The 27,773-nt window shown below is 45.7% G+C and overlaps 2 protein-coding genes across 5 annotated transcripts in view; both read left to right on the plus strand.

The window, feature by feature from the left end:
- The window catches only part of LOC308659903 (excitatory amino acid transporter 1-like), a 32,557-nt gene extending 30,666 nt beyond the window's left edge, over nucleotides 1-1,891 (plus strand). For both annotated transcript variants that reach the window (XM_081314009.1, XM_081314008.1), the window contains 2 exons: nucleotides 14-148; nucleotides 1,261-1,891. In XM_081314009.1, the coding sequence (XP_081170135.1) occupies nucleotides 14-148; nucleotides 1,261-1,459 (334 nt within the window). In that variant the 3' untranslated portion in view covers nucleotides 1,460-1,891. The remainder of the gene's footprint in view (nucleotides 1-13; nucleotides 149-1,260) is intronic.
- Nucleotides 1,892-5,620: 3,729 nt separating this feature from the next.
- The window catches only part of LONP1 (lon peptidase 1, mitochondrial), a gene marked incomplete at its 5' end in the record, with an annotated part of 38,040 nt that continues 15,887 nt past the window's right edge, over nucleotides 5,621-27,773 (plus strand). Inside the window, 8 exons of one of the 3 annotated variants that reach the window (XM_081314005.1) lie at nucleotides 5,621-6,088; nucleotides 13,597-13,685; nucleotides 20,885-21,004; nucleotides 21,525-21,753; nucleotides 21,975-22,036; nucleotides 23,752-23,881; nucleotides 24,026-24,109; nucleotides 25,692-25,912. In XM_081314005.1, coding sequence (XP_081170131.1) covers nucleotides 5,621-6,088; nucleotides 13,597-13,685; nucleotides 20,885-21,004; nucleotides 21,525-21,753; nucleotides 21,975-22,036; nucleotides 23,752-23,881; nucleotides 24,026-24,109; nucleotides 25,692-25,912 — 1,403 coding nt within the window. Of the gene's footprint in view, nucleotides 6,089-8,972; nucleotides 8,988-10,786; nucleotides 10,805-13,596; nucleotides 13,686-20,884; nucleotides 21,005-21,524; nucleotides 21,754-21,974; nucleotides 22,037-23,751; nucleotides 23,882-24,025; nucleotides 24,110-25,691; nucleotides 25,913-27,773 lie in introns of those variants that run through there. The other 2 variants (XM_081314006.1, XM_081314007.1) reach the window with 2 other exon arrangements.

Raw genomic sequence — 27,773 nt, forward strand, 5'->3', positions numbered from 1 at the left:
CTCTTCACCACAGCATTACTGCCACCGCAGCCAGTATCGGAGCTGCTGGCATTCCACAGGCGGGCCTAGTGACTATGGTGATCGTGTTGACGTCTGTCGGATTGCCAACAGAGGACATCACTTTGATTATGGCTGTGGACTGGTTCCTGTAAGTCCCTGCAGGGGAGAAATGTTTGGGGCTAAGGGTGATGTTTGTGTTTAAGTCCACTTTAAATAGATATGGCCCACAAATAGACCTCTTTTCTTCCTCCCCATCTCCATGTCATGGTAACGGAGATGGCAGAATTTCTCCTGCCCAATTATCATTGAAAAATGAGAGCACCCACATTCAGTGATGGAACAGCCTGCTCTGCCTGTAGCAATCACTGTATCCAGTCTCCAGCATCATCAGATCGGGCAGTGAGAAACCCTGGGGATCTGCTACCACTCTGTACTGATGATATTGAGTACAGGTAGTCCCCATTTAGCAATTACGACTGGCACCTTGGTAGTTTAGCGAAGCAGTCACTAAGTGAAACCGCAACTCTACTTCAGCTGTCTTTAGACAGTCACTAAAAGAGAACTACCTGTAGCATTTTTGTGTGCTTGGGGTAAAAAAGTAAGACAGATGTAAAGAAGACCAGGGTGGCTATTAATTCAAAGGGCAATCAAGTAGATAGAAGGTAAAGATGGAGTCACAATTCTACATTAAGTGTGGTAGTTTATTTATTTATTTATTTATTGATTGATTGATTGATTGAATTTCTATACTGCCCTTCTCCCGAAGGACTCAGGGCGGTATACAGGGCAATAAAAGCATTACATACAAAAGTTAAAATAAAATTAAATTAATTAAGCCCTAACAATAAATAATTAAAAAAATACCCCAACCCCTTAAACCAGGCCGGCCTGTTCAAATAAATAGGTTTTCAGATCATGGCGGAAAGACCAGGTCTTTCAGAAACCCAAACCAGGGGTGTCAAACTCACAACATATCATGACTTTTTTCCCATTGCCGGAGCTGGGGTGGGTGTGGTTTTGGCATGACGCATCTGGCCCACAGGGAGGCAGTTTGACACCCTTGCCTTAAATAGAAGACCATTATAGGAAACAAGAGGGCAGGCTAGTTCCGTCTCTTGCTCTAACTTAGCAGAGTTGTCCTTATAATTGCAAACAATATCCATGTGAGACTGAAGATATACTTCTATTGGCATTGAAAATGGCAGCCCTCTTCCAGGCAATTTTTGACTTGATAATTCCTCCTCCTCCTTCTGCTTTCAGAGACCGTCTCAGAACCACCATCAATGTGCTGGGGGATTCACTGGGTGCTGGTGTTGTAGCGCACTTGTCTCGCCATGAGCTGGAGATGCAGGATGCTGAGCTCAGCAATTCGGTCCTTGAAGAGAATGAAAAACCGTATCATCTAATATACCAGGAGAACGACACACACAAGCACCTCCACAGTGAGACACCAATGTGACTTGGAGGAGCGGAGTGTTGTCGGGATAGGATCTGTAAAATCTCACAACTGTGAAGCATTAGAGAAGCAAGAGCCAACCACAGTCCTCCCACAAGCTTTCAGCTCCTTCGTTTTCCCTGTTCATGTCACCAGAAAAAAAGGATTATTATTTTTTTATAATGGTGATTGTGCTCCTAGAATCAGGATTTGACAATAGACCGACTTTGCCTCTCCCGCCTCTTAACCACAGCTGGTAGTATCCTCCATCAAGTCAATTCCACGTTTCCTTGCCAAGAAGATAAACTTTGAACATACTGTGCTGTGTCATAAAGACCAACTAATTTAAATCTTGTGCTACAATTGTATTGATTGTGCTCATTTTTGAAATTTTTTTAGCACTTGAAAAAAATGCAGCCATATAATATATATCATTAAAGCGGAGAATTATGTACAGCTTATGTTTTTAAAAAATGTTATGTGCAACTTGTTGCTGCTTCATTACAATTGATGTAACCCTTGTTTAGCAACTCTTTGCACTTTTGATGGTGATGAAAAAGTAACTTTGTGATCAGTCCTCACATTTATGACCTTTGTAGGGGGTCCTTTTGTAAAGCTGAAGTAAAGATTGCAAGCACAAAGGAAAACTGAAGTAAAGATCATAAGTACAGCTGCAGTTTCCCTTAGCAAGTACAGTATTTTGCTTAACGAGTTGCTAGTCCCAATTGTGGTCACTAAATGAGGACTATTTGAACTATAGTATCATAATGGTAATGCTTGTTTGCTTTTGTTTCCTTATTGGTTAATTGTTCAGTATAACAGTGGCTTTGTTTATCAACCCAAGATGCATATAGCTCAGCATCTTGGTTTTTTACACTGGTAACTATTTTCAGAGACAAATAAGAAAGTCAGCCTCTCTTCTGTAGCTGCTCATAGCATCAGGGCACATAGACTTGAATTGTGACTCTTGGCTTTTGATAGATTTCTGCTTTCCCAGTTGTCTCATATGCTTTGAAAGTCACTGAAGATAGAGTCCTGTTGCCTCTTAGGTAAACCTTGGGACCTGGATGACTCTGACTGATCTCCAGGGTGGCATAAGGACCAGTGCAGTCACTCCAGAGCCACCACCCTCACACCTTTTTATATATCGATATAAAAATCTCTATAATGTGTCAAAAAGGACTGTGGAATGCATCACGGTATGCCATCAATATACAATTTACTGCCAACGGTTATTTGCAAAGCAGAGCTAAGAAACATTTCACTCACTTTGGCAACTTAGCTGGGAAACGTTTTATTAATCAGAAGAACAGTATTTGGGCTTATTACAGGGGTAATTATAGGAAATGTCTTTTCGAGATCAAATCCAAGACAGCAAATCCAACACTCTTTTGAGTTCTCTTTCCTAACTTTCCTTTAACCTTTTTTCATTGCATGACAATGTCCTTTCCCTCTCCTAGAGGTTTGCTTGTTGCATGCTTAATTGTTGCCCAGACCTTGCCTTTGAAGTGCATTAGCCAGACCCATCTCTTCCCCTTGCCCTTCTTCCCTCTCCTAGATAGCTTCTACCACAGTCTCCCACGCCGTCTTCTCTGGCCAAGTCTTGCTGGTAGCCTGAGGCTTTAGAAACACTGCCATGAAGCACAAGAGTGGGAGGGGATTTCTTCAGAGTAGTGGCTATTTGGCACATGATGCTGAAAGGAAGCTAAATGTTGCCAGGAGATCTGTTAGGTTGGGATGAGTCATCAAGCTGGCTCTCTGCACTGCTTCTCACAGCTAGCCTGTACTTTTATGCTATACCTATCAAGCATTATGGGCTGCAGAATGACTTGGAAAACAATACGCATCCACTGGATTGTGAATTTTAAACCTTTGTCCTAGGATATAGTATTATGAAATAACAAAATATGTACTTTGATTCTTGTGTGGATGGGCACACTCCTAGTTCCTTCCCCCAAATTTTACCATGGGAGCTACAAAGCATGCCTTTTCTGTGCCAGCCTCTGCCCTATGAAACACTCTGCCCCTTGAAGTTTGGCAAGGCTTCTATACTCTTAAACTTCGATAAAGCTTTTTCCCCCAAGTGCTGGGATCAGATTGAAAACTGCACATTAGAAGTTTGTTGTTGTTTTTAATGTTTTAATGTGTTTATAGTTTTAATATAGTTTTATATGCTATTTAAACTTTGGGAGCTGCCTAGATTTGGTTAGAAGATGGGTACCGTAGCTATATAAATGTTTTAAATAAAATAAATAATTTAGGAAGTACTTTGTGGTCCTTTAGTACAGACGGGACAGTATCCCAAGCAACGGTTTGCTTATTCATGATGAGGGCTAGATCACATTTAGCTGGCTCCATCTACATTAAGACAAAATCCAAATTGACCACATGATGCTTTGGCACAATGGCTCCCAGGCTTATTGATAGATGATAGCATTCCACTTCTGAGACAATAGGCATGAGGAATGTTAAGTACTGATATGCTATCTCTTATTACCTGTTTCTCCAGCTGTTAAAAGCAAATATCGGCAATTGTTCATCACTCATAAAATAAATGAGGCAACATGGCAGCTTGGCAAGGACAGCAAAACAAGATTGTAGTTGTAGTCTTGTAGTTCATAATTATCATGCTTTGTCCGGAACAGTGGCAGCTATAACACCCCAAAGCAGAGTTCTTTATAGGGAACCAGGAGTTTGCTAACCACCACCAGTGGTGGAAGCTGACCAATTAATTGGTGATTCTGGGTAAAAATGGTCTTCAAGTCTGTTTTTCTAAATCAATTCCTTTCCTTCACTCCAAATTGACTTTTGGATATCTAATATTCCTTAACTTTCCCCCTCATACCTATGAATTATCTTGGAGCATGGAAGCTTGCTATATTCTTACTAGTCTTTTTGCTTGATTGTTAGTCCTTTCCCGATGTAACAATATATGTTTCATATGCTTTTGCTTCTTTTTCACTTGGAGTAAATATGAAAGTATAAAGTTGTCACCTTCCAGTTAAACTCAACTGGTAAAATAATCTTTGCAGTTTCTTGGCATGATATGGAAATGGTTTGCCACTATAATCCAGAGCTTAATTTTCTTACTTCCCATTCTAGCAGATAGCCTGGAATGCCCATTAAACTGCTATTGTTCAACTCTACTGAGTTTTCTAGATCAGCCTAAGTCAACTACCTCCTAACGGAAATTATGAGTGAGGCTACTGTCAAACAATCATAGGGATTCTTCGTTTTTCCCATTCATTGCTTCTAAAATATCATCTATCTTTAACATCTGAGAAAAGAAAAATCAGACAGCATATCATTACCTAGAGTCGGCAAATAAATTTAATATCGACAACAATAATTGGAAAAGACGGCTTTACTCGGAATAGTTTACATCTTGCGAAGATATCTGTTAACACCCATCAAACACCCAGATCTGTCTATTCCAGGGGATGCCCCCATAGCATAAGCGAACAAAAACGCCAAATCCAGTCTAAACATCTGGCTGACTGCGATGAATCATTATCATAATTACCATAATAGTGATTTAAGTACATATCTGAATATTTTGAAATATAACTTGACAAACAGTACATATCGATCACCGCTCGCTATTAATATGCTAAATAAGTAATCTTTGTGCCATTAATACAAATGTGTAATTTAGTAGCTAGTTATTAAAGAAAAGGGACGCGGTGGCTCAGTGGATGCTGAGCTTGTCGATCAGAAGGTCGGCAGTTTGGTGGGTCGAATCCCGAGTGCCGCATAACAAAGTGAGCGCCTGTTACTCGCCCCAGCTTCTGCCAACCTAGCAGTTCAAAAGCATGTAAAAATGCAAGTAGAAAAATAGGGACCACTCCGGTGGGAAGGTAACAGCGTTCCGTGCGCCTTTGGCGTCTAGTCATGCCAGCTACATGACCACAGAGACGTCCTTGGACAAGCGCTAGATGAGCACGGGCCCTAGAGTTGGAAACGACTAGCACACTTTACCTTTACCTATAAAGGAAAATAAACACTGAAGTCATACACGTGTCCAAATTTACAACAAACACAAGAGGAGGACTCAGAATCCAGGATTAAAAATGAATGGAAGACAATTCCTCACCGGAAGAGGAGGTTCACAAAGACTACTATTTCCGCCCGTCTTGCCATGTGCAAAAGAAACCTTGCTGGTGCCGGAGGCAGAACGGTCTCGTGATGATGGCGTCATCGGTGCGCAGCAGCAAGATGGCAGCTGCATCGGCGCGCTCGCTGCTACTTTTGCGCCTCTCCAGTCGGACCTGGAGATGTCGGGATCGCGTTTACTCCTCGCCGGGGCTGAGGCGGCATTTCTCTTCTGCGCCTTCCGCGGCGGGACCTTGGACGGCATGGGCGCCATCAGGAGCGCCGCAACCGGAGGAGCAGCAGCGGCTCTTTCTCTTGGGCGGACGTTCTTCCAGCGGCTATAGCAGCAGCAGCAGCAGCGGCAACAGCAGCGGCGAAGACAACCTGGAGGGCTCTGAGGGCGACGGAGGCCTTCCTGGCTCCGCCGACAGCTCAGATTCTGGCGGCCCAACTGTAGTGACAGCGCTGGCCCCGCTCATGGTCCCTGAGCACGTTCCCCACGTGCCTCTTATACCTATCTCCAGGAACCCTGTCTTCCCGCGCTTCATCAAGATAATCGAGGTGATCCACGTCAATGATATTTTTCAGATAATGAAGAGAAATTGGGAGAAGAGGAAGAAATCGTTTTTTTCCTGGGAGGGGCTCATGGCTTGGGGGAGAGCTTTGCTTTGTACAAAAAGCTTGGTTCACTCTCTGGTACAGGTAGTCCTCAACAACAGTTCATTTAGCGACCAAAGTTACAAGGGCACTGACGTGCAGCATCCCCATGGTCATGTGATCAAACTTGATGGTTGCAGTGTCCCGGGATCATGTAATCACATTTTGCAAACTTCTGACAAGCAAAGTCAATGGGGAAGCCAGATTCGCTTAATCATGTTAAGAATTGCAATGATTCAATTAACAACTGTGACAGGAAAAGTCATAAAATGGGGCAAAACTCACTTAACAGATGTCTCACTTAGCAACATAAAGCTTGGGCTCAATTGTCATAAGTTCAGAACTACCTGTATATCAAGATAAGTAAGTCTGGAAAGGACCCTCTAAACAAGCTCCTTTCTGCCATTATAATGACAGAGACATAGCTTAGCATTTGATTTTGTTGCCTTGAGTACATAATGGTAATAATGTATGAAACAATGGCTCTGCATATAGGAATTTCAGATTTAGCTCTATATATCTGAAACTGCAGAAGGATCCACTACTGGGAAGAGAACCAGTTTGGTATAGTGCAGGGGTGTCAAACTCAATTTCATTGAGGGCCGCATCAGCATTGCGGTTGCCCTCAGGGGGCCGGGTGGGTATGGCCAGGGTGGGCGTGGCCTACTAGGTGGGCGTGGCTAGAGTGCGTATGGCCTACTGGGTGGGCGTGGGCAGCTCTACATCGTTCGCATCAAGGGTGCCTATGGGGGCCTGGGCAGGAGTGGGACAGATCTGAGGGTCTCTGGCAGAAGGAGGGTCTCTGGGCCAGGGCCAAGGCAGTGGGGACCGTTCCCTCACTGTTTCCAGGATGGCTTCGCGGGCCACATGAAACCACTTCGTGGGCCGGATCTGGCCCCCGGGCCTTGTGTTTGACATGTCTGGTATAGTGATTTAAGGCAGGCTAGAAACTGGGAGAATTGAGCTCTAGTCCACCTTAGGTGCAAAGCCAACCGGATGAACCTGGTTCAGTCATATTCTCTTAGCTCTAGGAAGGAGACAACGGCAGATCACTTCTGAAAACCTTGGCAAGAAAACTGCAGGGGCTGGTTAGTCAGTTACCAGGAGTCAACACTGACCCAGGTATAGCAACAACAGTAATAAAGTAGTAGGTAAAGAGCCTCTCTTGCAAGGATTTGTTGCTTTCTAGTAAACCGCAATGTTTAAATGGAAACATTTTTTAATTCACACTCTAGCCCTTTTATGATTTATGGACTTCAACTCCCAGAATTCCTCAGCCAGGCACGCTGGCTGAGGAATTCTGGAAGTTGGAGTCCACAAATCATAAAAGAGCCAAGTATGAAGACCCCTGCTCTAGGAGCAAAGGCTTTGTTGTAGAATTTAGAGGAGCTGTTGCCATGACCCATCTGTTTTAGCTTGTTTTAATCAGTGGTCTAGTTTAGTATGAAACAGTAATTTTAAGCATACAGTATTTTATTTATTTATTTATTTATTTTAATTCCATTTATATCCCGCCCTTCTCCGAAGACTCAGGGCGACTTACAAGCTTAGCAGTAGTATATAACTTGGTAATCTAGCACAGGTTTTACATTAGAAGTGGACAAGCTTTTATTGATTGATGGGTATGGTAGGTTTGCAAATGGGTAGGTAGGTTTGGGAGGTTTCTTAAAAGGTTTCTTGAAAACTGCACTATGCCTATTGTAAGGCTGGGGTTTTTTATGTTTCCCACCTCAGGGTGGCAGAAGACTACTGTCAATTTTTTATGACCAATAACCATAGACAGAGGGTGTTCTAAGGGAGGGTTTTTCAACTTTTTCACCCATTGTACCACTTTTAGGATATGGCAATATCTGAGTACCACCAGTCGCCTAGCTAGCAAGGTGTCAAAAACTTGATGACCAAAAAAAAAAAGGAAAAAAAGTGATGAAGTACAGGTAGTCCTTGACTTACAACAGTTCACTTAGTGACTGTTCGAAGTTACAATGGCACTGAAAAAAGTGCCCCCCAAGCCACAGCCGAGCAAGACACTTGCCTGCCTGCCCAGCGGCGTTCTTCATTGTTGTGAGCATTTCTGTTGAGGATTGGCAGTGGGGGCAGGGGGTGTTTGATTTTTATTCCCCCCCTCTGCTGGGTGGTTGCAGCAGGTTTTGGTCACTTCACATGACCCTGGGACACTGTGACTGTCATAAATATGAATCAGTTGCCAAGCATCTGAATGTAAATCACAAGACCCTGGAGATACTGCATCATTCCAGCTGATCGGTGCTTCTTCTGGGCTCAGACGTAAAGTATTTGTCAGATATAAAATGAAAAACAAGGATAGCCATAAACCATCTGAAGGAAAACAAAAATTTCTTGGCCAAGCAGTTGAGTTCTTAAGTTTCTGAGCTAGATTGACCTGAAATTTGATTTGGTTGGAAAAAAAGCACATTCATATAAAAGTAACTAAAGCAGAAGAGCTACATTATTAGCAAGTCAGAAAGAACTTTTCCCACTACATTGTCCGTGCAAATTCTTGTAAATTGGTACTACTGGATATTCATTTTTCATTAAGTGAGTTACGAATGCCTTTTTTAAAAGATTCAAAAAGTTCAAAAGCACGATTCTTACTTGTGGATTCTGTTCTGTCAAACCTCTGGCTCAATTTCTTGCTGTTGAAAGATTTTAAAAGACATTCCATAATTTTCATAGATTATTTTATTTATTTATTTATTTATTTATTTATTTATTTATTTATTTATTTATTTATTCGTTTTATATACCGCCCTTCTCCCGGAGGACTCAGGGCGGTGTACAGAGCAAAGTAAGTATACAATAAACCAACAATAAAACAAATAAAACCCCAGATCTACAAATAAAACCCCAAATCTATCAGGCCAGGCCGGCTTGCTGGAATAGATAGGTTTTTAAATCTCGCCGAAAGGTGCGAAGGTCGGGGGCCATCCGGATTTCGGCTGGTAAGCGGTTCCAGAGGATTGGCGCACCCACCGAGAATGCTCTCCCCCTGGGGGTCACCAGCCGGCATTCTCTGACCGGTGGCACCCTGAGGAGGCCCTCTCTGTGGGAGCGCACAGGACGGAGGGGTGTTGACGCTGGCAGTAGGTGCTCCCGTAGGTATTCCGGACTCATGCCATGTAGGGCTTTGTATGTCATCACTAGCACCTTGAATTTCACCCGGAAGGCAACTGGAAGCCAGTGCAGCTCACGAAGCAGAGGTGTAATATGGGAGTATCGGGGAGCCCCCAAAAGCATCCGTGCAGCTGCACTCTGTACCAGCTGAAGCTTCCGAGTGATTCTCAAGGGCAGCCCCATGTAAAGAGCATTGCAGTAGTCAAGACGAGAGGTCACAAGTGCATGGGTGACTGTACGTAAGGCATCCAGGTCCAGATAGGGTCGTAGCTGGCGCACCAGACGAACCTGAGTGAAAGCCCCCCTAGTCACAGCTCCTATGTGATCTTCTAAGGAGAGCTGTGAATCTAGGAGGACACCCAGGTTGCGAGCCCTATCTACGGGGGGCAGTAACCCACCCCCAATATTAAGGGATGGAATACTCTGAATATCCTGACATGCCGGTATGTACAGCCATTCAGTCTTGTCCGGGTTGAGTTGAAGCCTGTTCCTCCCCATCCATTCCCGGACCGCTTCCAGGCAACGGGACATCACGTCAAGGGCATCACTGATGTGGTTTGGGGTCGAGATGAAAAGCTGGGTGTCATCAGCATACTGATGATAACCCACTCCAAAACCACGGATGATCTCACCTAGCGGCTTCATATAGATGTTAAACAGGAGAGGTGAGAGGACCGACCCCTGAGGAACTCCATAAATGAGAGGCCTCGGGGTCGATCTCTGGTCACCCGCCAACACCCACTGTGAACGTTCCAGAAGGTAGGAGGAGAACCACTGAAGAACAGTGCCTCCCACTCCCAATCTCCTGAGACGCCGAAGTAAGATACCATGGTCGATGGTATCAAAAGCCGCAGAGAGGTCTAATAGGACCAGGACAGAGGAATGACCCCTGTCCTGAGCCCGCCAGAGATCATTCATCAGAGCGACCAATGCCATCTCCGTGCTGTGTCTGGGCCTGAAACCCGATTGGTACGGGTCTAGATAATCAGTATCTTCTAGGAACAGAGGAAGCTGATGCGCCACTACGCTCTCAACAACCTTCGCAAGAAAGCGAAGGTTGGAGACCGGGCGAAAGTTGTTTAAAACAGCTGGGTCCAGGGAAGGCTTTTTGAGGAGGGGTCTCACCACCGCTTCTTTCAAGGCTGCGGGGAAACTGCCCTCTTTCAATGAAGCAGTTACCACTGTATGGATCCAGCCTTGTGTCTCATCCCGAGCCGAATAAACCAGCCAGGAGGGGCACGGGTCCAATAAGGATGTAGTGGAGCTTAGCTTCCTCATGATCCTTTCTACCTCGTCCAGAGTCACAGGATCGAACTCTTCCCAGATAACATCAACAAGACTGTCCATGTTCTCATCGTCAGACTCTGCCCAGTTGGAATCCAGACTGGTCCGGATCCGAGCGATTTTGTCCAGCAGATGTTGGCTAAATTCCTCAGCACGACCCTGCAAGGGATCCTCCTTCACCTCTAGATTAAGGAGGGAGCGGGAGAGGTAGATTATATCTGGATAGATTTGTTTTGATAGATTTCTTAGGATAATTTGTTTCGAGCATTCAATATGTTTGACTGTGTTGCAGTTTAAATTTGTTATAAGGCTTTTTAACTTTGAAAATTCTAAGAATCTAATTTCCTCTATCAATTTAGCCATTGCTTTAGCTTGAGATAGTTCATAAAATGCAGTTATGTAGCAGTACTAAATTTCTTTTGACAATTCAGTCCTTGAATTGGATTGTAAACCTTGGTTTGGTTTGGTTTCTCTGTACAAATCTGGCAACAGCTATGGCCTTGGTAGGGTTTCAGATCTCTGTTTTCAAGTTCAGGGTTATACCGCATTTGGCAACTGTTCTTATCTTTTTCTCATCAGGAATACTTTGACTAACAGTAACATGTGAAAATGATCTGTTAGACAGGGGAATATCCCAAATTCAAGGAATTATATCCAAAACATGTGTTTATAGCATGTTTTTTTTCAATTGTAGAGCCATGGTAAGCTTCCTTAGATTTGAAAATAGGTTCTTACAATATATACAAGCTTTTAATGTTAGAATAAAAATACAATTTCATGGTTTCTAGTTATTTCTGGGCCAAAGGATATGACTAACAAGTTAGCCAGTTGCTTTAGATTTTAGCAAATTTCATCATCTTATTTGACTGAAGCCATTCATTTTAAAACTAGAATTTATCACCAGCATTGATAATTGGCTTTTCCTTAACCTTACCAACAACTTGGAAAATGTCTGGTTTTAGATAGTTTTCCATTTTTTTAAAGGCCCTGTTTTCTCCTAAATGTAGGAAGATTGCAGTCATCTCAAAGTTACCTTTCATGGAAATTTTTTTTCCAGCTAATAGCCATCATTAAGTTTCATAACTCTGTGTTATAGTGAATAATAATAATAATAATTATAACAACAACAACAACAATACATTGGAGGGGACCTTGGAGGTCATCTAGTCCAACCCCAATCTATATAATTAAAGAAGCTGTATTAGAAGCATTGATGCCTGCTTTTGCTTGGCATAATTTTTGCAAAAGCACTTAAGGCACCTGACCTATTTTGTCCCCACCCTCCAAGCTTTTACATTTTGCAGGTACGTTCCAGGATATTTTCTGTGGAGGTCCTCATTCATCCAGGTCATGGTTCTCCCTAAGGTGCTTTTATTTTAAAAGTAACTGGACATTCGGACTTTCTAATCAGAAAGTCTAATTGCCTTTAAAATAAAAGCACCTTTAGTAGATGCCAGGATATCACACACTAAGCAGGAACCAACTTTTGCTGACTACAGTCAGTGTCAGAAGAGATATTTGTGGAGGTAGAGAAGGATGGAGAAGATAGTCACTCCTTATATAGGGAAATATGGTAAAAACTAATAACATGAATTGGATGAGATGTGAGAAGAATTGGGGACATTTTTTTAAAAAAAAAGTTTTGAAAAAGAAGAGTTACATACAAAACAGAAGAATAAAATTCTTGGTGTCCCAGAAGGCACCAACTGTTTCATACTTATTTTACCTGGCATTTCAATATCCATTTTAGTAATTTTAGCTAATAAAAACCTAATCTGATATGATTCTTCATATTCCTGCCTACAGCTAACTTAAATAATCTAAAAGGGTGTAGTTTCAACATTTGCAGGATGGCCCTGCCTGAGAAAGAATGAAGTATATGATTGACTGATTGATTACAGGGGGAGTATATATATAATAATAAGGGACGTGGTGGCTCAGTAGGTTAGGACGCTGAGCTTGTTGATCAGAAGGTCTGCAGTTTGGCGGGTCGAATCCCGAGTGCCGCGTAGCAGAGTGAGCGCCTGTTACTTGTCCCAGCTTCTGCCAACCTAGCAGTTCAAAAGCACGTAAAAATGTAAGTAGAAAAATAGGGACTACTACGGTGGGAAGGTAACAGCGTTCCATGTGCCTTTGGCGTCTAGTCATGCCGGCCACATGACCACAGAGACGTCCTCGGACAAGCGCTGGCTCTTCGGCTTTGAAACGGAGATGAGCACCGGCCCCTAGAGTTGGAAACGACTAGCACGCATGTGCGGGAGAACCTTTACCTTTACCTTTATATATAACAATATGTATGAATGTATATGTGTATGTATGTATGCACACACACACTCATACAGTGCATTCATAAAGTATTCAGACCCCCCTTAATTTTGTTATGCTGCAGCCTGATTCCACAGTTGTTGAAATTCACTTTTTTCTCTCTTTAATCTACACTCAGTACCCCATAATCACAGTGTGCTAAATGTATGCAAAACAAATGCAGGGAGTCCCAAGGGTGTTTTTTCAAAAGGCAACTGGATTTGTTTTTCCTCGAAAGTGTTTTATTTCTCATCTAAGAATCTTCTTCAGTTCTTCAGAAAAGCCAAGTTCAGTTGCCTTTGGGACAACCATGATCGGGACGACTGAGAATCTCCCTAGACAAATGCAGGGTGTGTTGGAATCAATCCTCTTGGAGGAGTTTGTGTAACGTTTTGGGGCCAAAATCGGTCGAGATCTCGTGGTTATAGAGCTATCTGAATAAACAGCTTAGACTGCTATATATTTGAATCCGGATTGGTATTCTTGATAAAAATGGGCAGACAGATCCATGGAAAGGAAGGAAAGAGTGTACTGTACACTCTGCATCCCAGCTTGGGCGTAATAATATGGATAAATACGATTTATAATTTATTTTTGAGGGGAAGGGTCTTTGTTGAAAGCTGGCATATTGGAATTCAGCATCACGACATCTGTTCCTGTTAATGAATGTCTCATAAGTCTGTCTTAATTCTTAGGTAAAGAACAAAAAACTGGTCGATCTGTTGAGGAGAAAAGTAAGTCTTGCTCAGCCATACGCAGGTGTATTTCTCAAGAAGGATGACAGGTAAGTTGTAATTTTTTGGCGTAAACCTTACATTATGTTTCCTCTGAAGATCAGCTTATTGTGCTCTGGGAAGGCCAATTTAAAAGGACACGTTCTCTTATCTCATGTTAGAAATAAAAAGAGTTCGGTTCCATTGCAGAACTGTTGTAGAGTGTTACGTTTTTTAAAAAAAATAGCTTCTGCTGTTGCTTAGCTGGAATTCAGAAATCCGAACTTTTGCAAACATGAATTCCCACTTATCCAATATGTAATATGAAATAATTCTACGTTTTACTATCCCTACGTTTGGGCCCCTGAACAGTTGTGAAATGTTGTGGTCACAAAATAGCTGTCAAGACTTGATTGATCACAGGCCATCAAGTTGTCAACTCTTAGTTGACAAGACAGATTTTTTTCCATGATGATCGGTCTGGTCCTTCAGCTGTCCCAAGGGTGCTTCTACTGCCATTGTAATCAACCCAACTTACTGCTAGTTGTCTTCTTCTTTCTTTCTTCTTTTCTTTCTTAGCACTGGGCCCTTCTCCAGAGAGATGGGCCTTCGCATAATAGATCTGAAGTAGGATCTATTATGCGAGCTGCATTGGCTTCCAGTTGTCTTCCGGGTGAGTGTTGTGACTCAGGGCCAGCCGGTGGGTCCGACAGCCGGGTCCGATGTATCGGAGGACTCAGATGTGGGGGAGGAGGGAAACGAACCGGCTGATGATGATTTGGAGGCTTTGCAGAGTCCTCAGCCGGGGACCTCTTCTCAGCTGTGTGAGCCCGAGAGTGCGGAGGATGATGACCCACAGCTGGCCCTGTTCAAGGACGCCCGACGTAGGAGGCAGACGAGCAGGGACAAACAAAGAAAGACTATGGGACTCCTCGGGAGGAGGCACAGGGAGACCACGCCCTGAGCTCTCTATAAAAGAAGTGTTTGGGGAGGGGCTAGTTGCTGAAAGCAACTTTTTCGTTTGAGAAGACAAGCTCTTGTGTTTTGTTATCTGCGTAATTAAACCTTGGCAGAAGCCTTTTAGCCTTGGACGCTTTCCAGACTCGTCTCTTAATTAGGGGTTGGGAGAAGAGGGCTGGTTCAGAACAGTTTGCTTTCAGCCACCCACCCCTTAATACTACGATGGAGCAGCTTCTTGCCGAGAATGCCCAGCTCAACCAGCAACTCACCTTGCTGGCCACTCAGGTGGCACAACTGCAGGCTCAGGTACATGCTGCCCCCCCACCCAGGAGGAAATGTCAGTTAGCTATGCCGGATAAGTTTGCTGGTAAACCAGAACTGTTTCCTGCCTTCCTGGGACAATGCCAGCTTTATATCAGCGTGAGAGCAGCTGATTTCCCCACTGACCGTGATAAGGTGGGATTCGTGTTGAGCCTTCTGTCGGGAGATGCAGCTCGTTGGGGCACGCCTCTGTTGGCACAGCCTAGCCCTTTGTTGGATAACTTTGGGGGGTTTTGTGACCATATGCGCCTCATGTACGAGGACCCGATTAAGGCGCAGACCGCCACCCGACGTCTGAAAGCTTTGAGGCAGGGTCAGCGCCCCCTACAGGCCTATATCAGCGATTTCCGGCTGCTTAGCCAGGATTCCGCCTGGAATGAGGCTGCGCTCGTGGATGCCTTTCAGGATGGCTTGTCAGAGGAGATGTTGGATGAGCTGGCCCGCGTGGACATTCCCTCAGATCTGAATGGGCTGATCCATCTTTGTCTGCGGATCGATGCCCGGCTGCAGCAGCGTAAGAGTCGCCGTGCCACCCCACAGACCCCTGCCGCCCCTGTTGTGCGTGAGCCCCCAGTCCAGAGGGAGGAGCCAATGGAGCTGGGTGCCGCCAGGTCCCGTCTATCGGTGACGGAAATGGACAGACGACGATCGGAGGGGTTGTGTTTTTACTGTGGGGACCCTGGACATTTGGCTGCTTCTTGCCCAAAGAAGCGTCAGCGGGCGTCAGTGACCAAGCCAGCTCCGAGAAAGTCCCCTGCTTTGCTATCGGGAAACGGTCCGAGCCCGATCTAGACGGTGTGAAAGATCGGGCGACCCACAACGATCACGCCGAGCGATGCCGTTCCGACGGTGCCTGTGAACCTCCACGGCATTTGATTTTGGAGGCACGACTGATCCTTCCTGGCAAGCCAGAGGGGATTCCGGTCCATGCCTTAATTGACTCTGGGGCTACCACTAACTTTATGGATTCGGCCTTTGTGGCCAAATGGGCTGTTCCCCAGTGTCCGGTGGATCCGCCCATGCTTGTGGAGACCATCGATGGTCGAGTGCTCCTGTCCGGGCCTATCACGGCCGCCACGCAACCCGTGTGTATGGCCATCAGTACCCATGTGGAGGCCATTCAGTTTTACGTCACTTCGGATCTGCACTTCCCCGTGGTCTTGGGACTGGCGTGGCTCCGGGCGCATGATCCACAGATCTATTGGTCTCAGAACTTGGTCACCTTCCCAAGTTTGCAGTGCGTGGACCACACCCGCCATATCTGTGCCGGCCAGGTGGAGGGTTCCTCAGGGGTTTCCTTGCCTCCCGTACTGTCCGACTTTGCTGACGTGTTCAGCGAGTCAGAGGCGGACCAATTACCCCCGCACAGGCCCTACGACTGCTCCATTGACCTAGTCCCTGATGCGCCTCTCCCAGTGGGGCGTTTGTACTCCATGTCGGAGCCCGAGTTGGCCGCATTGCGGGACTTCCTGACAAAGAACTTGGCTCGTGGATTCATCCGGCCCTCGTCCTCGCCAGTGTCTGCGCCCGTGCTCTTCGTCAAAAAGAAGTCGGGCGAGTTACGGCTTTGCTGTGACTACCGGAAACTCAACGCTATCACGGTGCGTAACCGCTACCCGCTGCCCCTCATCCCCGAGCTCTTGGACCGACTCCGGGAGGCTAAGATCTTCACGAAACTGGACCTGCGTGGAGCTTACAACCTCGTCAGGGTTCGGCTGGGTGATGAGTGGAAGACAGCGTTTGGTACTCGCTATGGACATTTCGAGTACACGGTGATGCCGTTTGGCCTGACCAACGCCCCCGCTGTGTTTCAGCATTTTATGAACGACATCTTTCGGGATCTGTTGGACCAGTTTGTTGTGATTTACCTGGACGACATCCTGATTTACTCCCCGTCGCGTGAAGCGCATCATCAGCATCTCCGTCAGGTCCTGCAGCGCCTCCGGAAACATCGGCTGTTTGCCAAGTTGGAGAAGTGCCAGTTCTACCAGGTGACCATTGATTTCTTGGGCCACCGCATTTCTCCCGAGGGCATCGCCATGGATCCAAGTAAAGTTGAGTCGTTGCAGAGTTGGCAACCCCCGCGTCGCGTGAAGGATGTTCAGCGACTTCTTGGATTTGCCAACTACTATCGGACATTCATCCCTGGCTTTGCTGCCTTGACAGCCCCCCTCACCCGGCTCCTGCAGAAGAAGACTCGGTTCCAGTGGAACGCCCCCGAACAACAGGCGTTCCAAGCTTTGAAGGACGCCTTCATGAAGGAGCCCATCTTGAAGCATCCTGACCCGCAACGGCCGTTTGTCGTGGAGGCGGACGCCTCCGACATTGCCATTGGGGCCGTGTTACTCCAGGCAGCGACGCCCAACGGTACCCTTTTCCCTTGCGCGTATCACTCTCGGAAATTGAATCCCTCGGAGCGCAACTATACCATCTGGGAGAAGGAGCTGCTGGCCATCAAGGCGGCGTTCGAGGCTTGGAGGCATCATCTGGAGGGGGCGCGGCATCAAATCGAGGTCCGGACGGACCACAAGAATCTGGAAAGTCTGCAGACCGCTCGGAATTTGAACCAACGCCAGATCCGGTGGTCCCTCTTCTTTGCGAGGTTTGACTTTCGGGTGCGGTATATACCAAGCGGGCACAACCAGAGAGCGGATGCTCTGTCCAGGAAGCCCGAGTACACCCGAGTGGAAGACAAGCTTCCGCCCAGGACAGTGATCCCCGTCGAGTCTTTTGCTGCGGTACGGGAGCCGGTGGATATACGGGCTCGGATCCGGGAGGCGCAGCAGCAGGAGGCGTGGGTGGCTCAGCGGAAGGAAGAGGTGGGGCCAGATTCGCCTTGGTCGGTCACGGATGGACTCCTGTATTATCGTGACCGGCTCTATGTTCCAGGAGGGCCACTCAGGGGACTCGTCCTCAGCCAATGTCATGATAACCCGGCTGCGGGGCATTTTGGCCTGTTCAAGACTCTGAACCTGGTCTCCCGTACTTTCTGGTGGCCCCGAGTCCGACACGATGTCCAGTCTTATGTCACCTCCTGCGTCCCATGCAGGCAGGCCAAGTCAGCGACAGGGGCCCCGCCTGGTTTACTGCAGCCTTTGCCAACGCCCAAGAGACCCTGGGGGGCTGTGTCCATGGACTTTCTGACGGATCTACCCCCATCCTCCGGCTTCACGACAGTGTTTGTGGTGGTGGACATGTTGACCAAGATGGCGCACTTCATCCCCTGTCGCGGCTTACCGTCAGCTCGCGCCACTAGTCGCATGTTCATCCAACAGGTGTTCCGGCTGCACGGCCTTCCCGACAGGGTCGTCTCCGATAGGGGGGCCCAGTTTACAGCCCGCTTCTGGCAGGAGTTGATGCGGGCGTTGGACATTAAGGTTTGCCTCTCGTCCGCGCATCATCCTCAGACCGACGGGGGTACCGAGAAGGTCATCGGCATCTTAGAGCAGTATCTGCGCTGCTATGTTAACCTGCAGCAGGACAACTGGGTGGACTATTTGGCCATAGCCGAGTTTGCCTTTAATAACTCGCAACACACCTCCACGCAGATGACACCGTTCTTGGCCAACGTGGGTTATCACCCCAGGTTCTTCCCTCTTTCTCCCGTGGACTCACCGGAGCCGGCAGCGAACGAATTCATGGCGGAGTTACAGGCGATCCATCGGTTGGTGCGACGGCAGTTGGAGAAGGCCAAGGCCGACTACAAGAGGTTCGCCGATCGGTCGAGAAGGGATACGCCTCCACTATCGGTGGGGGATCGGGTCTGGCTGTCCACCAGGAACCTACCATCCACTCGGCCGGCGAGGAAGCTGGACCACCGTTACCTTGGACCGTTCCCAGTCGAGGCCGTCATCAACCCGGTCGCCTATCGTTTAACTCTGCCACGTTCCCTGCGCGTGCACCCCGTCTTCCATCGGTCCTTGTTGGTCCCCGAACAACCGGCCTGTCCACTTCGCCAAGCGGAACCTCCCCCATCAGGAACTCGTGATGGAGGCAGCACCCCCGAGTACGAGGTCGCCAGCATCAGGGATTCCCGCTGGCTGAAAGGTCGCTTCCAGTACCTGATCGAGTGGAAAGGGTACGGGCCGGAGGACTTCACATGGGAAGACGCGACCGCCGTTCATGCCCCTGCGTTGGTGACTGCTTTTCACGAACAGTTCCCATCCCGACCGCATCCGGATCGGCAGACCCGAGGGAAGGGCCCTGCGGTGCGGGATAGTGTTGTGACTCAGGGCCAGCCGGTGGGTCCGACAGCCGGGTCCGATGTATCGGAGGACTCAGATGTGGGGGAGGAGGGAAACGAACCGGCTGATGATGATTTGGAGGCTTTGCAGAGTCCTCAGCCGGGGACCTCTTCTCAGCTGTGTGAGCCCGAGAGTGCGGAGGATGATGACCCACAGCTGGCCCTGTTCAAGGACGCCCGACGTAGGAGGCAGACGAGCAGGGACAAACAAAGAAAGACTATGGGACTCCTCGGGAGGAGGCACAGGGAGACCACGCCCTGAGCTCTCTATAAAAGAAGTGTTTGGGGAGGGGCTAGTTGCTGAAAGCAACTTTTTCGTTTGAGAAGACAAGCTCTTGTGTTTTGTTATCTGCGTAATTAAACCTTGGCAGAAGCCTTTTAGCCTTGGATGCTTTCCAGACTCGTCTCTTAATTAGGGGTTGGGAGAAGAGGGCTGGTTCAGAACAGTGAGATTCAAGGTGCTGGTGATGACCTATAAAGCCCTAAATGGCATGGGCCCGGATTATTTACGGGAGTACCTTTTGCCGGTGTTAACTTCCCATCGTCCTGTGCGCTCCCACAGAGAGGGCCTCCTCAGGGTGCCATCGGTCACGGAAGGTCGAGCATTCTCTGTGGGCGCGCCTGCCCTCTGGAATCAGCTCCCTGTTGAGCTCCGGATGGCTCCCGATCTTCGTTCTTTCCGCTGCGACCTGAAGACTTGGCTATTTGAACTTGCCGGCCTGGACTGAGGGACTGGGGTTTTAGATTTTAAATTTTACATTTTACATTTTAGAACGTGTTTTATTGTTTAGGGCTACTTGGTTTAATTTATTTTAATTTTGTATATTATGTGTTGTATATAGTGTTTTAATTGCCCTGTACACCGCCCCGAGTCCTTCGGGAGAGGGGCGGTATATAAATCCAAATAATAAATAAATAAATAAATACATAAATAGAGCCCGATCATTTGTACTTCAGCTTGATTTGTTCAGTGACCCATTGGTCTGTTTCCTTTCCCTGCCCACAATATTCTCAGGACTCTTCTCCAATACCACATTCAAAAATGTCAAGACTTCGTATTGGGGAGATCTCCCAGCTACAAATAATATATTTATGATTTTGAATTTGCCTCACTTCTTATATAGAATTTATTCTCAACCCCTCCCAGCACCAATTAGCTAGTCGTAAAACATGGATCTTCATATTTTTTTTACTTCAGTAAATCAGTCATCAGATTAAGGAGCACATTGGTGACTCTAGATATGTTCTGTGTGATTTTCTGGCTAGCTGAATATTCTCTCTTTATTGCGTCTTTTACTCCTATTGAGCAAGGTACCTCCTATACTATACCTGTTTTTTCTTGCCTAAATGTAGAACCTTACATTTTTCACCACTGAATTTCATTTTGTTAGATAGTGCCCAGTGTTCGAGTCTGTCCTGATCCTCCTGTATCTTAAGCCTGTCTTCTGGAGAGTTGGCTATTCCTGCCAGCTTGGTGTCGTCTGCAATTTTATCAGTTCCCCATCTGTCCCCTCATCCAAATCATTGATGAAGATGTTGAAGAGCACTGGGCCCAGGACAGTGCCTTGATAGATTCTTTTCTATCATTTAAAGTTTTATTGTCAAAATAAGATGTAAAAAAAAAGTCTGTCAGCAAATTACTTTGCTCCAAAGTTAATATTAAAACAGATTTCTGTTTGCTGAAATTGAGTTCTCATCTTTCTCCACAAATGTCACTGAGTAAATACTTTGATTTTTTTTTGTCAGCAATGAATCAGATGTGGTGGAAAACCTAAATGAAATCTATCAGATGGGGACTTTTGTCCAAATCCATGAAATGCAGGACCTGGGTGACAGGTTGCGGATGATTGTCATGGGACACCGGAGGTAAATACATTCCACAAGTCTTGGACCTTCTTTTTCGTTCATGTATGTGTAATTGCTATATTGTGGTGGATGGATGTGGAACAATGCCATTCAGCATTGGAGAATTGATGTTATATTGATGAAGATCTCTGTAACTTTGCATCTGTTCTGCATGGGGGTAGACATTTATTTTTTTTTTAAAAAAATTGCCACTTGAATCTGTCTTTGGTTCTGTATAAGGTTTAGACAGGGGTAGGCAACCTCGGCTCTTTTATGACTCATGGACTTCAAGTCCCAGAATTCCTGAGTCAGCATAGCTATGCTGAGTCAGCATAGCTGACTCAGGAATTCTGGGACTTGAAGTCCATGAGTCATAAAAGAGCCGAGGTTGCCTACCCCTGATTTAGACCATGTCAGTATTTCAAACAGATACAAAGCCACACTTTGTATCCAGACTCGAAGGTAAGAAAAAAAAATTCTCTTCAGTGGGTTCCCTGTTCTTAATAGATCCATTCAGTCTTTTCCTTCTTGGGGGTTTCAGAATTCGCATCAACAAGCGGATGGAAGTGGAGCTGGAGGAGGCCGAGACCAAGAAGAAACCCCGCCAGAAGCAGAGGCGTTCCAAGCAAGAAGCGGATGAGCGACCAGAGACAAAACACCAGGATGCTGAACTGGTGCTGGAACCCCTGCAGGCATCTCCAGGCGAGGTGCTCATGGTGGAAGTGGAGAATGTGGTCCACGAAGACTTCCAGGCCACTGAAGAGGTCAAAGTGAGTGAGGGGACCTAGCAGGACTTCTTTCCGGAAGGAAACCACCTGAACCTGGGAATGCAAGGATGCCCACTTCTGCACGTATCTGTCCTGTCTTAGCCAAACAGGACCCACAAAGATTCCCTCTTGCAGACATGTGGAGCCCTGTGCAATGGGCAAATACAGATGTAGCCTTGGAGATTCCCTTCCAGTATTCATCTGGTTGTACCGTTTGTTTGCAGGCTCTGACGGCAGAAATTGTTAAGACCATCCGGGATATCATTGCCTTGAATCCACTTTACAGGTATGCTTTCCCTCCTCCTTAGCCCCAAAGCAGATCCGTGGGCCTCTGTTGTGTTCCTCGGTTCTTTTCCCATAGTCAACTTAGCAAGATAAAAGCTCAGTGTATAAAGCAGTCATTTTTCCTGGGTAGCTTGTGGATGATGGTTGATAGGCGTGTTTGTTCTTAGTAATTTGTGGTTTGTAAATAACAGCAAAATATAAATAGCCCAGCAAAGAAATCCACACAAATTAGGGAACTGTGCCCTGCATGCCCAACATGGGATTTAGCAGCAATTTTAATTAAAGCAGAGTCCTGCCTCATCTAACCAATAAACCTTCTCTTGTTTCTTAAACAATGGTATAGGTCTGTGGTGGCAAACCTATGGCACGGGTGCCACAGGTGGCACGCAGAGCCCCCTCTGTGGGCACGCGTGCCGTCGCCCCAGTCCTAGGCCTTCAGCTGGGTTTTATAAAACTTTTTTGCTTTAGGCCTCCGCCGCCGTGTACAAAAAAAAGGGGGTTCAATCAATCAATCAATTTCAACTTCTCGCAGGGAAAAAAAGTTCTCGGAAAGTTGGAATTGATTGATTGAACCTTTTAGTCCCACCTAGTCTGCCTTTACCACTGCAGCCATGCCCACCCAAAGGGCCACGCCCACCCGGCACCTGATGATATATAGGTGGGTTTTGGGTTGCAGTTTGGGCACTCGGTCTCTAAAAGGTTTGCCATCACTGGTATAGGTAGTCCTCAACTTAAAATCATTCGTTTAGCGAACATTCAAAGTTACAACAGCACTGAAAAAAAGTAGATTACGACTGGTCTTTGTACCATTGTAGCATCTCCGTGGTCCCATAATCAAAGCTGGGGCACTTGGGAACAGGCCAGCATTTTACAATGGTTGCAGTGTCCCTGCCATTTTCCAGGCAATGTTATGACAAGCAAAGTCAATGGGAGAAGCTGGATTCACTTAATGACCACAAGATTCACTTAACAACTGTAGTTATTCGCTTAACGACCATGGCAAGAAAAGTCATTAAGTTAGGCGTGACCCACTTAATAGCCACCTTGCTTAGCAAGCGAAATTGCGATCCCAATTGTGGGCTCAAGTTGAGGACTACCTGTTCGGCGGTTTTCATCCCCAAAACATTCCTGCGATACTTTGAAAACAATGAGAGGTGAAATATGTGGATTTTGTTCAACCGCCAGATGAAACTGCAGACATACTAAGTGTGTGTCAGAGCATGCACAGTCTTATTGCGCGAGATAACCCAGGAGTAAACACAGTAAACAGTGGTCTATATTAAATGGTGGTTTATCTTACACTATCTACAATATCATACACCAGGAACATAATACAGACATGTGCTAATACAGCAGGATCCAACACTCAGCAGTTACAGCAGGAAAACGGAAGAGAGAGAATACATCTGCAGAGCCCTCTCTTTTATACAAAGGCTCTTAAAGAGACACAGACCCTGCTTGCTCTTAAAGAGACACAGACCCTGCTTGCTCTTAAAGAGACACAGACCCTGCTGAGTCATTCCCATCATTACATCTTACATCTTACATTACATAAGCGGGTTAGCTGTTAAAGGATAAGGAAGGAAGGTGGATTGTGGGAAGGGTTATGGTCCACCGCATCATGTTCTTTCGATATACGCACTGGAAAGGATGGAAATGCGCTTTCTGCTAGATGCATCCTTGCTTTGATATATGTTTTAATTTGGTTCATTGCAGAGAATCTGTGCTTCAGATGATGCAGGCAGGCCAAAGGGTGGTTGACAACCCAATCTATTTGAGTGACATGGGTGCAGCTTTGACCGGAGCTGAATCACATGAGCTTCAGGACGTCCTAGAAGAAACCAATGTAAGGGAGAAGAGACTGCCACGCCAAAATAGGCCGAGTTTGATGAGACTCAGTAACTGGGAATGACAGCTTGGGTGATACAGCTGCTCAGAGTACCCTGATTGGCCCAAATGTGAGCATGTTTTGTTGCTTCTCTTTTTCTAGATACCAAAACGCCTCTACAAAGCACTATCTCTCCTCAAGAAAGAGTTTGAACTGAGCAAGCTTCAGCAGCGACTCGGGCGGGAGGTGAGGCCTGCAAGGGAAATGGAGATTCCTCTTGCCTTCTTCAAGAACTTGTTGTCCTTTCCTGTAGTGAGATGGAAATTAACAGGCATTGGACGAGGAAAGTTTGGGATAAGGATGAATTTGTTTTGATTGAAAATATGTTCAACTTGCTTCTTTTCTTTCCAAATTGTGGCTAAAGTAGGTGATCTCTGTGATTTGGCTAGAAACGATGTGGTTGGATTTAATTTTCAAATTAAACAAATTAAGAATAACTGGCCCAAAGGTACCCAAATATTTTTTTAATTAAATGGGGATTTGAACCTGGACCGCCTTAGTCTACCCCGGAGTGGTTCTTTAACATTGGGATTAGTAGTTCTTCTCAACCCGTTAGGCCTCTGGAATACCAGATGTGTATCTGTCAGCAAATATGGATATCTGCTCTTTACTCATATGGTCAGTTTGCACCAGTCTCTCCCTCTGCCTCCCAGCTCAGCCCATTTCGCAGGATTGTGGTTGTGGTGAAAAAGGAGGAGGAAGGAGTATTAGGTATTTTTGTCACTTTGAATTACTTGCTTGCTTACTTATTTATACTTCATATTTCTTAACTGGCCATCTGTCTCAGAGAGGGGGTCAGAGCGGTATACAATATCATCAATAAATCAGAATAACTTAGGATTAAATGTTTTAAATTTATAAAAATAACAGTATAAAAATTCCAGAATTTTTAGGACAGCCAGCCAGCCCCATGGTTGTGTAGGCCTCTGTGTCTCTCACCCCACCCCCTATAAGTAAGTAAGTAAAATTTTAAAAATCAAATAAATAACTTGGCAGACATGTTTATTGGCTGTCTTGAGTCAAAATGGGCCATCCTTTATCCTGTTGCCAAGCATACCTAAAAATGACCTCTACATTCATACCTAAAAAAATGACCTATTCGGGCTGACAAGTCATATGTGGATTCCAGGGAAGAGAGGTTGCAGTCTTCTGAGACTCAAGGTAGGAGAACGTTTTCCACAGGCTTTCTTCCCGTTATAGACGTTAAGCCCGGGGTCCGTAATTCTCGCAGAAGAAACGAAGGCTGAAACCTCTTTTCTCCTAGATCAGTGTCTCAGTGCTTTCTCCACGAGATAGCCAGTTTGCAAGCATTATGCCTAGTTTCAGATTAAGCCAGGAGCACCTACATCATCACATTTCCTCACACATTAAATTCTATGGTTTTCCTTTCTTTTGTTGATTAAGATTATTTTATAATATTGCAAGAGAATGAGAAAAAAATGTCTCCAAAGCCCTATGAGTTTCAGATTCTTCCCATGTAGGAGTTGGTCCAAATCCTGAGCATTTTAGTTGCTTTTTTCCAGCTCTGTTGTCATTTGAGAAGAATATGATAGCCTTGAGATTATGCCCACGACTCAGACGTCAGCCCCAGAGAAGATCTACAGCAGGGGTCTTCAAACCTGGCCCTTTTATGCCTTGTGGACTTCAACTCCCTCAGCCAAGCATGCGTGCCTGTCTGAGGAATTCTGGGAGTTGAAGTCCACAAGTCATAAAAGTGTCAGGTTTGAAGACCCCTCGTCTAAAGCCACAGCTTTTGTTCCATCTCCAGGTGGAGGAAAAGATCAAGCAAACTCATCGCAAGTATCTCCTGCAAGAGCAGCTCAAGATCATCAAGAAGGAGCTGGGCCTGGAAAAGGAAGACAAAGATGCCATTGAGGAGAAGTTCCGAGAGCGCCTGAAAGAGCTGCTGGTTCCGAAACACGTCATGGACGTGATTGATGAGGAGCTGAACAAATTAGGCCTCTTAGATAATCACTCCTCAGAATTCAAGTAAGCGGAGACTTTTGCTGAAACGTGCAGCTTCTTTGTCTCTTCCTAAGGATCAGGAAATCAGTGTGGTGAACAACAGTGTGCAATTTCTACTACTCCTTTTGTATCACAATGTAACCACTGTATGATAGGCTGTTAGGCTATATATATATTTTACCAGGAAATATAGATAGGGCAGACTACCATATCCAAGCACTCCGAATTTGTTGGCGATGTCCATTTTGCTCTATGAGTTCATGGTGACTTAACCCTAATCCTAAGTGGAATTTTCCTCCTATGGGATTTTCCTATGTATTTTACCAGGAAACATAGATAGGGCAGCCTAGAAAAGTAAGTGCCCTCCTAACCATACCCAAGTATTCTGAGTTTCTTGGCGATGTCCATTTTTCTCTTATGAGTTCATGGTGACCTAACCCTAAGTGGAATTTTCCTCCTATGGGATTTTCCTATGTATTTTACCAGGAAACATAGATAGGGCAGCCTAGAAAAGTGAGTGCCCTCCTAACCATATGCAAGCACCCCAAATTTGTTGGCGATGTCCACTTTGATCTATGAGTTCATGGTGAGCTAACCCTAACCCTAAGTAGAATTTTCCTCCAATGGGATAGTCCCATGTATTTTACCAGGAAACGTAGATAGGGCAGGCTAGAAAAGTGAGTGCCCTCCTAACCATACACAAGCACTCTGAATTTGTTGGCTCTATGATTTTTTTTTTGCTCTATGAGTTCATGGTGAGCTAACCCTAACCCTAAGTGGAATTTTCCTCCAATGGGATTTTCTCATATATTTTACCAGGAAACGTAGATAGGGCAGGCTAGAAAAGTGAGTGCCCTCCTAACCATAACCAAGTATTCCGAGTTTTTGGCAATGTCCATTTTGCTGAGTTCATGGTGAGCTAACCCTAACCCTAAGTGGAATTTTCCTCCTATGGGATTTTATATATATAGTATATTAATAATAAAGTTGGAAGGGACCTTGGAGGTCATCTAGTGTTGGAGGCAGGTTGTTCCACTGGTTAATTGTTCTGTCAGGAAGTTTCTCCTTAGTTCCAGGTTGCTTCTCTCCTTCATTAGTTGCCATCCGTTGCTTCTTATCCTGCCTTCAGGTGCTTTGGGGAATAGCTTGACTCCCTCTTCTTTGTGGCAGCCCCTGAGATCTTGGAACACTGCTATCATGTCACCCCTCGCCCTTCTCTTCATTAAACTAGACATACCCAATTCTAGCAACCGTTCCTTATATGTTTTACCTCCAGTCCCCTAATCATCTTTGCTGCTCTTCTCTGTACTCTTTCTAGAGTCTCAACATCTTTTTCACATCATGGTGACCAAACTCTATGCAGTATTCCAAGTGGCCTTACCAAGCCATTGTAAGGTGGTATTAATACGTGTGTGTGTGTGTGTGTGTGTGTGTAACGGTTACATTCCCAAATATATGTGATATAAAAGAATACTAGAAAGTCCACATTGTTGTTCATCACACTTATTTCCGTGTGTGTGTGTGTGTGTGTGTGTACATACATATAGACACACACATAGACACACACAAGCAGTGCTTGAGTTACAACTGTAATGGAGCCTGCCCATCATGTTTGTTAAATAAATCACTGTGGTCATGAAGTGAATCCCTGGTCATTAAGCAAACCAGTGGTTTGCTGTGGGTGTAGTTTTGCCGAAAACTGGACGTAAATGTTGGGTTTTGATCAAAACTGCCGTAAAAGGTGGTCACAAAGGGCCCTAAACATGGCCTAGTGGCTGAGCACCTGAAGCGCAGTCACTTGATCATGGAGGGGTGCAGTTTGAATCCAGGTTAAGTACTCCCCAGATAGGTCTGTTGGAACTTCAAAGGGTTGCTAAGGAACCGG

The sequence above is a fragment of the Vipera berus genome (assembly GCF_964194415.1).
Source record: "Vipera berus genome assembly, chromosome: 1".
Classification (NCBI taxonomy): domain Eukaryota; kingdom Metazoa; phylum Chordata; class Lepidosauria; order Squamata; family Viperidae; genus Vipera; species Vipera berus.